This window comes from Osmerus eperlanus, chromosome 22 (assembly GCF_963692335.1).
Source record: "Osmerus eperlanus chromosome 22, fOsmEpe2.1, whole genome shotgun sequence".
Taxonomy (NCBI): Eukaryota; Metazoa; Chordata; class Actinopteri; order Osmeriformes; family Osmeridae; genus Osmerus; species Osmerus eperlanus.
In genome coordinates this window covers 7713584-7725875 of record NC_085039.1, presented here as the reverse complement: position 1 = coordinate 7725875, position 12292 = coordinate 7713584, and the positions used below count along the sequence as shown (strand labels likewise).

The following is a 12292-nucleotide window of genomic DNA, read 5'->3' as shown; positions in this document are numbered from 1 at the left end:
TGAATGATAAATCGATTACATTCTCAGTCTTCACTACACAAAATACATTATTCTACAGAGCAACGGGGTTTGAAGACCGATGTGCTTACTGTTGTAGCCTAGGCTACAACCTAGTTTTTTTAGCTCTTGCTCAGAAACTACACTAGACAACTTGATTTGAGGTTAACACATTTTTCAAGTAAAAAGATGAGATAACACTAACCTATTTCCCAGGAAGGGAAAAACGATCCCATGGTCAGCAGTACAACATCCCAGAAAGTGCAAGTGAGATTTACAATTTTCCCCGTCGTAAACAAAGATCGTCAAGTTGTAAGCTTAGAAGTGACAGGCTACAGTATCACCTGCCACTGGAGAATTGGCGCGAAATCATGACCGCACGCGCTGTCGCGCGCCTATTGCTCTTGAGGAGCCGCTTGAAGACCAACCTGGGACTCGCTTCAAATATCAAGACAGACTGCGAGAACACCAGAAATGAAAAAAGGAGACATTCTATCAACTAATAAACTATGTAAGTCAACATGTTATTTACTTTGTTGGCTATCTGGCCATTTAAGGCTTATTTATTTTAGTTCTGGTAGCCTATGCCATAACTATGCCGAAATTAACTCGTTTTCTCCGATTCCCCGTGATAAATGTTTTTGTTCTTGAACGAGTAGGCTACGCATCGAGTAGGCTACTGAAGCTGCACTCATGTCCATACTGCAATAGAGGGAGCCATTGCTTTTTTACCAGACATCGTTTTTTCGACATTAGCGCTGACTGTATCCCTTTAATTTAGAATCCTATAGAGGGACCCACCTCCACGCATCTGTCTCCATCTCTTTCTCTCTCTCTCTCCCTGGTAAAGGAGGGAGAACAGAGTGAGTGGAGAAGCTTGAGTTCTGCGCTCTGCATTCTATAGCCAGACAGAGGTGTCAGTTATCCACTCTATCTCTGGGTAACAGCAGCACAACAGCATGCAGCCGTCTGAGTGACATGTCTTACTGTTGCTGTGTTGGAGAAGGGTTACTTCCAATCTGAAGTACAGAAGGTGCCACCTTGTTTCGAGGTAGAAAAGAAAAGAAGACTGAAGATTTAACAGGTGGAGAGAGGGGGAGATTACTGATAACCCCCCCCTCGCCTTACTAAAACAGCAAAACGGAAGGCCTTGGAGTATTCAATTTTTTCTTTCGTTTTATATTTTTTCTATTCCTCATCGCGGTGCTGGGAGGTGCTTCATCTTTTCATATACTTGCTCTCTCCATCATTTGCCTTCTTATCTATTTTTCCATATACCTGGTGTACAATTTTCTCTATCTATGAGTGACAAAGAGAGAGAGAGAGGAGGGGGAGTTTCTATTAGATTTTTTGGCCTTTCTTTCCCCTCTCCACTCTTTCCCACACCATTCCATCCTTTTTGATTCTGTCTCCATCTCTCCACACCTTTCTATCATCAGTTGCTCACACCGCATTCCACTCCTCCTCTCTCTCTCTTTCTCTCTCCTCTCTCACTGTCTCTCTCTGTCTCTAACTCAGATGCTAATGAACTTGGACTGAATTTTTCAAAGAGAACTAAACAGCGCTTCATCAATGACTCTTTTTTTCCTTCTTCTCTTTCGGTCCCTCCTCACCCATGCCCTATGCATCACAGTTTTGTGGGATTCTTAATTGTAACACTCGGTAGGTTTACTATTGTTTAGTTTGTCTGTCTATCTGTCTGTCTGTGTGTGTATTTGTGTGTGCTTTACGTATACATAAAACACACATTAACACACACACACACACTCACACACACACTAAACTATGGTTAAAAGACGAGAAACATATGGTTGTTCAGTCAGTCGATACTGGTCTCACAATTTCCTCATGCCCATCCTTTCTTCATCAGTAATTTTGCATCCTTTTTTAACTGTCATCTTTAAAAACTGTTACTTATTTCTTCTGTGATTTGGATATTGTTCTTGTCTTTCTTCATAATATTCTTTCCTCCAATGTCAGAAAAATTGATCTAGTTTTACCTTCAGCTATGCTTGGAAATAGCCCAATATCTGTCTTTCAGGATTTGAGAAGCTATGTATTTCAACTGTGAATTTGATGTTGAGATTATTTCCACATACGTGGTTTGACATAGTCTAGAATAAATTACTTTTGGACACCCATGAATATTTCTTACCATTGCCATAAACCCTCATCACATCAATGCTTGAAACACACTCTTCCATTCTCCTGGTCAATTCGTTTTCTCACTCCCACCCTTTTCCTCCTATTCCTTTCTTTCCCCCTCACTTTCTTTCCATTTCTTACAGTCTGACACTACAAGATAGGAATACTCAGTAATAATAGCCCTTTCACAAGTAGCCTAAATTTGTACTTTTAATCCAGTATTTTCTCTTTATTTTGTTCTTCAGGAATCGTCTGGACTCTATGCGCTATTAAAGTTTTTCTTGTAGTACAATAGGAACCCTATTCCATCTCCTCTTTAATTTGAGATACAATCACACCAACCAGTAGACCCTGTTGAGCCGTGGGATTAGCAGTGACTGTACAGTAGATTAAAGAGGAAGTAAAAGCGTTGCTATGGATATGAACCATGTCAGTGTGTGTGTGTGTGTGTAGGTTGGAGATAGCAACAGACCGATAGACAGATAAGCGTAGAGATAAATTCTAGGAAGCGTACTCATCTCATCGTCCCTGTTTTTCTCACACACTTTTTTATAAATCTCTCTCTCCCTCTCCCTCTCTCTCTCTCTGTCACATTTCCCTCAGTTCTCTGTGCTCTTGGATGATTCACTTCAGTATCTCATGGCTTTGGGAGTACCTTTTCAAAACGTCACCACCACAACAAACATCCACGTATCTTTTTATAGGTCAACATCCACGCACATCCATAAAGCAACACATCCAGTTTCTGACACATTCGAATGCATTTATGTCTGCAACTTTTGTCCTTTTTTTCTTTCTTGTGGACTAAAAAAGAGGTTGAAACACCTCCCGTTTGTCATTTGAAGGGGGATGTACCCCATTCAGGAATAAGAAACCACATGTTTTGTGCCTGCGCTGTCGTCACTGTTGTGCCACACACTTCTGTTCTTCTTTAAACAACCTTCACTACAAGTTCATAAATAATAAGTTACAGAAAAGAGTTAAGTAGGTGAGTAGTGAAGAAATAACGCACACCTGCTTCCCATCTGAGTGTGTCTGAGCATGTGCGGAGGTGTATGTGTGTGTGCCAACGTGTATGTGCTTTTGTTTAATGTGAGTGTGTTTGTGTGTGTGTGTGTGCCAATGTGTATGTGCCTCTGTGTAATGTATGTGGTTTATGCCTGTGGGTGTGAGTGGATTTGTTTTGTATGTGTGTAGGGGGTGGGGGCATGTGTGTGTGTTTAGGGGGTGGGGCATGTGTGTGCGTGTTTAGGGGGTGGGGCATGTGTGTGTGTATCAATCTGCATGAACTTCAACCAGCAGGCTCCTCACATAATGTTTGTATTTATAAGCCTGCACTGTTAAACCTCTTGTCACCCAACTGTGACTAATTGGATATGTATCAAGCCAAGTCTTTGATGTGAATCCATTGCCTATACGTTTACACTTTCTATGAACTGTGCTTTAACTCACTGTACATACATACTATTTATAGACTACTTACTGTAAATACTATAATGAAGTCTACCCCTCCCTTCAATGTCCCAAATACATTGCGTACACTTACCTAAAAGTAGAAACTTTATGGACTAATAGGATAGCCTATTTATAGCCATTATTCTATGACTGCCTGTTGTTCATTGTGGAAAAGGTTATGGTTCATTATCTACACCCTTGTCTCTTCATGCTTTGATTATTTAAGCTACGTTACCCCTCCAGAGCTGTTAGTTTCTCTCTGTATCGGAGATGATGAATCTGTAGACATGAATCACGAGGCTAATATGACTCATGTACCAGTCTTGTGCTGTATTGTGGTCCTCAGCGGTGGCCCTTAATAAGGATGCATTTCAGGATGCATCATACAGTGCAAATGATGGTGGTGTGTGCAAGGCTCAAGTGGCCTTATGTCAAAATTGTATTTGTATTCACTCTACCTCCTGCTCTGTATCCAGCACTTTTTTTTAAACTTCTGTCTTTTTCAGTTATATATATTTTATTTCAACCTTTAAGTTATGGTTAGCTGAATTTTCAGGGGTGATAGATACATCTTTCCCCTGACACCTTTTGATGTATTTGGCATAGTTTGGTTGGCTCTGCTTAGATGCTAGGCCTAGCACCCTGTAGTGTGCTTTTAAATCAATATATGTAACTTAGGTCACATAGGTGTCAAATGTAAACAAAAGTTAGAACACTTGCTATTGCTAATAGAACATCACAGAGATGTTAAATGCCTAGCAGTATAAGGGTCTTAACTTTTCCTTAAATCATTCCTTTTCTCTTGGGAGAAGGAAAGCCACAACTACCACAGTTAGACAGTAATTGAGTGTACTTTCCACCAAATCCACCTTAATGATTTAAAACAGCTTTTAAGAAAAAGGATGTCACTCGAAAAGTCAAGTTGGATATGTTTTTAAAGGTTAGCTGTTATCAATATTTATTTGTACCCAGTATCCCCCCTAAAGGTATTTTTTGTCCCTACTTCCGAGTGGTTTTAAGCATGCTTGTTAAAATAAGGAAGCGATTGAGAGGGGTGAGGTTTTCAAACAGTTACCTTAATGGAGGAATATGAAAGAGGTGAAAAACTGAGGGTTCAGGGGCATTTCTGGACACTTTTAATGAAGAAATGACCTGCCAGTTTTCTCAAAGGTGTCTTTATCTAGCACAGCTACGCTTTCACCAATTTTTCTGAGTAAATTCCAAATTGAATACTATACAGCAAAGTGGATCCTGCATATACCTATATTATGCACATGATGTGTCCTTGACAATATGTACAGGAATATGTACATATTTAATACCAAGTCTTGTCCACTTCCTTTAGATAACAGTTTGAAATCTATTCTTTGTTAAATCAATTTCCATATAAGAAAATATTTCAGGATTTTAAAACATGCCAATTATTCGTTTTTATACTTGTTTTTATATTTGCTCAAGTGCAATATTTACTTGTGCTCATGCACTGTAATGTGCGGTAATAACATCATTTGAATACTTGGAATACTACTAAAGGAGTTTGAGATAATTAGGGTTTAAAAGAGTCAGAGAGAAAGATGGGTTTGTAAATACATTTAGTTGAATACATAATTTATTACCCTGCCAGACAGGATTAAAATTCCACTCGCACCCATATCCTCTGACAACTTTCCCAGGGCTAAATTGCAGGCACAAACACACACATACACTTCCTAAAGGGGTACATGCTAGAATGTGGGTATCAATGCAGGACACAGAAAGTGGGCAGGGATGGAAGGAAGAGAACATGAGAGAGCTTGCATTCATTAAAGGTGAAGTGTTGAGATCAGAGACATCACCATATCTGGCCAAAATATATTCCTCCCACCCCAAGCCCTGCATTCTTCCCAACAAAATTACCTAAGCACCTCACGTTCACTCAACTCTTGCCTCGCCTTGTTGAAATTTAACAAAACAAAACGCCTTTGATATTCGTGAAAGGGAGGACATTTTGTTTGATCATTACATTTACATTACATTTAGTCATTTAGCAGACACTCTTATCCAGAGCGACTTACAGTAAGTACAGGGACATTCCCCACGAAGCAAGTAGGGTGAAGTGCCTTGCCCAAGGACACAACGTCATTTTGCACAGCTGGGAATCGAACTGGAAACCTTCAGATTACTAGCCCGACTCCCTCACCGCTCAGCCATCTGACTCCCTAAAACTGCTGGTTAATTGAGATTCAAGAGAATAGCGAACGTGGTTAACCACCTCGGGGGCTTGGCGGAGCTAAGCCTTGACCTTGCGGGCCAATTGACTTGTGTACACAAAGACATTTAGCCCCTTCCACACAGGAAGCATCCATCATCCACTGCCTCTGTGATGGTTAACTCTGTCTCTCCTTTTCCTCAGCGTGACTAAAAGGAGAGCTTGTCATGGACCGACAGACAAACAGACAACGATGACTCCCAAGAAGACAAAGACGTGAAGAGGCATAGAAGGGAGCGATACAAGACAGAGGAAGAACGAGGAACACGTTCTCTCTTTCTCCCATCTTGGAATCGTCAAGGCAACCGTGTTCACACATACTCGCACTCAGAGACTTCTCAAGAAGGGAATCTCGACGAGCTGTTTCACCAATGGAAAAAGGGAGGATGGGTTGCCGGGAAAGAGATGACTAAGAGAGGGCCTCCATCTGTCCCTAATCGATCATTCAGTCTTTTTTTAGTTCACCCGCACATTCTTACTTGACATTTTAAGTTGACTGTTGACAGTGACTTCTGTTTTCAAAATTTGATGTTTAATACAGTGAATACAGGTACATTAGGTTTGTATGTTAGATGAAAATTGTATTTTGTACCAGTATTCAAATTAGGGAAAAGGGCTTGAGTTTCTCAGTTAAGCTTCCCATTCCCATAGACTCAGTTCCCTCCAATCTTGAGTAGATCAGGTTATTGCCAAGATAGTTTTACATCTATTTTCCAACCTCTAGCTGAGCAGTATTTCACGCACGCCAGTTATCATCCCCGACCTCTATACCCCCCAAGCAGACAAACACACACACACCGGGCTCTCATCCCTCCTTCTCCAAGACCTCTCCAGTCATCTCCACACGGCTTCATCTATTCGCCATCCCTCCATCCGGGGCTATGAGAGGAGGAGTTGCGTCCCAGACCACACCATCATGCCAGCTCTGAAGAGTAGGGAGGACATCTGGGCTGGCAATGTACAAGGTACGCCTTTAAAAACTCCTCCGTCTTTACTTCATGTTCTTTCTGGTGATGTTTGTTTAGCATATTTACCTAGTGGAGTAATGTATAGTCTTTTTTTACAGAATCAATCCACAAAATTAAGTTGGATCTATATCCAATCTTATTATATGCTGATATGTCTATCTACCTGATACACCATAAAAATATGGGTCCTTATATTAACGGCACTGTATTGTGACGAAGGTTGGGGTTGATTTGAGCTGCAGTTTTCATTTCCGGCAGCTGTTATGGTGTTCTCACAGGCTATTTAACTCTGTTACGGAGAATGTTTTAATTCATACCAGTGGTCATGCACACACAGTGTCCTCTCTGCTGGCCTTTCATAATATGGAATGTGCTTTGCTCTGGGTTGTGCAGTGACATCATCAAAGAGGCACCCAGCATGATTTGAGGCATGTCACACAATTTTTGTTAGGTACCCTGGCCCTAAGACTACTTTTTTAGTTTTTTTAGGTGGGGGGGGGGGGGGATTGCTGTTAAAGCCAGAACAATTAGTTGTTTTTGTTGTTGTTGAGGAGATTAGGGAAAGAAAGTGGAGAAGCCATGGTCACATTGGCTTTGTACTCCACTGTCTCTCCCTCTCTTGCTCTCCCTCTCACTGCGTCTCTCCTCTTTCTTGTGAATTTTGGGAGAGCTTCATGTTGAGACAAGGGATAACGAGGTACCGTCTTCAGTGAACACATCAAAAATGTCTGAGATGTGCTACTTCACAAGGAGAAGCAGGTCTAGACTATAAAACTTGACTGGGGAAGTTCGCTTTTTTTAAAATTCATTATATCTAACTTCTTTATGCTGAGCTTGCTCATTCCTACCAGGCAGCTGCCGGCTATAGCTTGTTTGACTGATAAGGCAGATGGAGAGAGAGAGCGGGAATGAAAGAACATAGTGGATTTGGAGACAAGGAGGAAGATTGAGACAGAAAAGGGGGGGGGGACGAGCATGCACTCGTGTCATTCTGGAAGAAGAGGCGTCGACAGAAAGAAGGACTTGGAAGGCCCAACAAATAGACAGACAGCCGTGAAGACAAACAAACAGACACAAATAGGCAGAGGAAGGGCTCAGAGACACCCTCTGACTGACAGACAACCAGGAGCCAGATAGCCGGCTCAAGTCAAGTGAAGATCTCTAAACCCAAGACCCAGGAGATGCGGATTGGCGAGGCGCTGGCGTGTGTGTATGGTGTGTGTGGTGTGTGTCGGATTACGTGGTCCGACTGTTTGTTCTCTCATTACGGCGAGCCGGGCGGCGAGGCCCCTGTTGTGATCAGGGCCCCGCCACCGGAGGGGGCAATGTCATTGGCACAGCTGGGCACTAGGGGGCACAGACAGATGGGCTGCTGTTGACTATGGGCTCCGTTTGACTGGCTTAACAAATATTGATGAAGTCATTAAAGGATTACAGGAGCAGGGTGGCCAGGTGTATGGGTGTGTGCACTGTATTCAGATGATGTGGTTATACGTTTGTGTGAGTGTGTGTGTATCTTCTTTTTTTTCTTTCTTTGTCCTTCTTTTGACCTATTTTACGATCCTTGTTTGAATCTTTGACACGCTTGCATATTCAAAGACACTGCAAGTACTGAATGTCCACCAAAGTAATGACTCATCACCTCCCATATTTACATAAGCATGTAACAGCATATATCACTTTCCAAGGTAGAACTAAAAATGCTCAACTCAAAAACAGGAAACCACCCACACTGTTTTTGAGAGATGAAAATAAGTATTCCAAATGTCTTTCTTTTTTTTTCTCCCTTTCATTTCCCCACTTTTTTGTTGTAGCTAGCCATGCATGACTGTGTCAAGGAAGAAGGCAGAGCTAAGAATAGAAGAGGGGACCTGTTACCGTGGTACTGCTACAACCCACACAGATTAGCTTCTTAAACTGGCACAGCAACTGCTGTGTTCCTCTGACGAGTTGGCCTTGATACCTTCTTCAAAGTTCTGTGTCGTCCATTTGTGCCGGTTTTAGAACCAGGCGAGAAGACGCGACCGACGATGTTTGCGTTAGAGTTGCCCTCAACCGCTTATGATAATGAACAACACGACCTCTTGGTCAAAATCAAACGGGATCTCTTCGAACGGTTTGTCTATGTTGAGTTATTGGCAATGAGGTTGTTTGAAACGGGACAAGTGACTGTGATTGTGCATCCCAGATCTTCCTCAACTCTGGTGAGTGTTCGGTAATGACATGATCGGAAAACGTCAGGGAGCCGCGCCCGTCGGAACTCTTTTGAAATACCGTCCCACCAAACGGAGGCCCTTTGAAGCCTGCCGTTGATAGGCAGACAGGGCCAATGGAAAGAGAGTTTCCTCTCAGATACAGAAGAGGCAGATTGTAGAACAAAAGCGATAGAGCGATGGTTGAGAGAGGGGTGGAGGTATAGAGATGAGAGCGAGCATGATGGAGGGAGGTTTGATAGCGAAAAACAGGATGAAGGGATGAATTACTGAAGAAGAAACAGAACGGGGGAAAAAGGAAGGATTGGAATCATGTCATGCAGATGGCTCGGATAAGAAGGGGAGATAGCAAGTGGAGTAATTATATGTTCACTAGTGGAGAGAAAAAGGGAGAGAAAGAGAGAGATTTCAAGGGGAGTGTGGAATTTTGATTATATATCTAGGTTAAACTACAGTGCATCCTGTGGAAGAAAAAAATAGTACTTTTATCCATGTGTTCCTTTCATCAAGAGCTATGCCCATGCACCCAGTCGAGAAGCAATGAGGCTGTAGTGCCTTACGAGGGCTCACATGCGGTCCCTTTCGTCGTTGGATCGGTTGCATTGATTCCATGACTATCCCCGACCCATTGCCCTCGAGATAGCGGAAGGCGTCTGAACCTGTGTGCCTGAGTGGCGGTGGATGACTGTATATGTCTCCATGTGGCGCCCTTGTTATTATTAATTAGCCATGACCTGCAAGACTGCGTGGAGGGGAGAAGGGGATATGCAACTAAGGAATGGGGGGGGGGGGGGGGAGGAGGGGAGGAGGGAGGGGAGGAGGGAGGGGGGGAGGAGGGAGGGAGGAGGGAGGGGATATGCAACTAAGGAATCGAGGAGGGGGGGGGTAGTGATGTTTCACAGGTGTAATATAGAGATGACAAACAAATGACAAAAGATATTGATGAGAAATCTATCCAAGTCCTTATATATATGCCATCGTACTCAATGAGACTAGTTGGCCTGTTGCGTTGTTATGCTCAAGACGGCTACCATCTGGCCTCTCCTTTTCAAATGCATTACCATGACATCAGCTGGCTGGCACTGGAACAAGATGGACATGAAAATAACCCCCAAAAATTCATACAGGTTCAATATATAACCATTCTCAGTTTTTTAACCTTTTTCACAAAGAACCATTCAAATAGGAACTAGATTCCACATTTTAAGAACCATAATAACCATGTGGAACCTGAACGTTCCAATTATTTATTTATTTTACACACGGTTCTACAATATTCCATATAGCACCCTTTTGTTTTATGATTGTAGGGTTTATTGGTGGCCCTGTGGGCCAATCCGACAGCACTGTTCATAGATGTGACATCAGGGGGCAGGTATAGACGACACATGAGGCCATATATAGCGACAGTGGAGGGGTGGTCCAGTTAGTGTGGAGCCCCCTGGGGGCACTCTCCTGTGCTGTGCTCAGGGACGCCTCACTTTGCTGCTAAAGGAAGTCCAGGAGGCACGGTCTGACCTCCACAGAATAAATAGCTTCAATGAGGTAATGAACACCTGAGGGGGATGGAGAGGAATACGCTCTGTCCCATTGTGTGTGTGTGTGTGTGTGTGTGTGTGTCGAAGTACATGTGTGTGTGTGTGTGTGTGTGTGTGTGTGTGTGTGTGTGTGTGTGTGAGAGACAGTGTGTTTGGGTGTATGCAATATGTGTGTGCAGTTTCGGTGTGCTTTTAGTGTTTAAGTGTTCGTTAGTGTGCCTCCCAAAAGTGTTCGTTAGTGTGCCCCCCTGATCCAGACACTCTACTATATTCTATTATTTTAGAGACTAAGGTTGGCAGAAAAGTGTGTGTGAACCTTTTTGCAGAGGTACGCACAGCATAGTGTTTTAAGCATAATTATCTGTGAAAAGACTCTCAAGCGAGTTGAAGTACCCTTAATCAAACACCCAAGACCCTCTTCAGTAAAACGCCTTCTTCCATTGTAGACTTCTGCAGCGAAGTAACAGATGACGACACCCAGTACAGATCGCTCCAAGGGCTCTCCTCTCCTTCATACGCATCCACGCTCTAGATGTCTAGGTCCGAACACGAGTTTAAGGCCTCCTGCCACATTTGCCCGTTCACATAAACCTATTTTTCACAACCCGCGCCTCTGCTTTTTCATCTCCTGCATTTGAATCAAAAAACACTGGGTATCCAGAATATTTTGCTTAGCTGCGATTTTAATAGGGGACTTTTACCCCTGAATCACCATCAGACAAAAGCCAATTCCATTAATTTATTAGTTGAATTACAGCCATTCCCAGTACTAAATGATAGACATTAGAGAAGAGAACAAGAAAAAAAATAGAATGCAGAAAATAAAAAAAAGCTGAAAGAAAGGAAGTCATGGGCCTCTGTCTGTGCTCCCTGACACGTTGCATTGTGGGTATGAATTGATTAATTACAGAGATGCTAAATAGAGCGACGTATGTTGGATTATAAACCCAACGTAGGAGTGTCATTATCCCAGCATGACATCTGTTTACCTGAGGAGGGGCTGAGCGATGAGAAGAGTCTGGGAACAAGAGTGACGGAAAGCACTCAGCATGCAAGTTCCAATCACCCGCCAAGCGACTGTGGGACTCAACGTTTTAAACAATACGAGGGAATTATCGAAGCCTCTTTGCACCTGCGGGAGCTTCTCGACATGTCAGAGAAGCATTTTTCTCAAACTCGCAGACCCGACTCTTGTGATTTCGGTTCAAAGGCTGCTGGAACATTTACATTTACATTTAGTCATTTAGCAGACGCTCTTATCCAGAGCGACTTACAGTAAGTACAGGGACATTCCCCTGAGGCAAGTAGGGTGAAGTGCCTTGCCCAAGGACACAACGTCATTTGGCACGGCTGGGAATCGAACTGGCAACCTTCTGATTACTAGCCCGACTCCCTCACCGCTCAGCCATCTGACTCCACATTTGCGTGATCCATTGGTCCAAAGCATTGACCTGATGGAAGAGGACCTTCAAAAAGCCATCACTTACCATCAGTGAATGTCAGATCCAAATATTGCACAAAAAACCCCACCCGTTTTCAGATTATAGTGACGGATTATTATTCATAAATGTATATTTTTGCTCTGTACTGGAGTTGTGTACCAAGCCTTTTCTGTCTTACCTTTCCTCTGCAAATAGGCTCCAGAAAATGTCTAAATATATTTCCCTCTGTGTCTCTCAAATCCCCAATATTTTGCTTTTGGGCAGGTTTATCTGTAACGACACATGT

General features: G+C 42.9%; 1 protein-coding gene across 1 annotated transcript in view; it reads left to right on the top strand.

Moving 5' to 3' along the window:
* Positions 1–866: 866 nt before the first annotated feature.
* The window catches only part of grin2bb (glutamate receptor, ionotropic, N-methyl D-aspartate 2B, genome duplicate b), a 36416-nt gene continuing 24990 nt past the window's right edge, over positions 867–12292 (top strand). The window contains exons 1-2 of the mRNA XM_062448887.1: positions 867–1659; positions 5990–6810. Of these exons, the coding sequence (XP_062304871.1) occupies positions 6802–6810 (9 nt within the window). The 5' untranslated portion in view covers positions 867–1659; positions 5990–6801. The remainder of the gene's footprint in view (positions 1660–5989; positions 6811–12292) is intronic.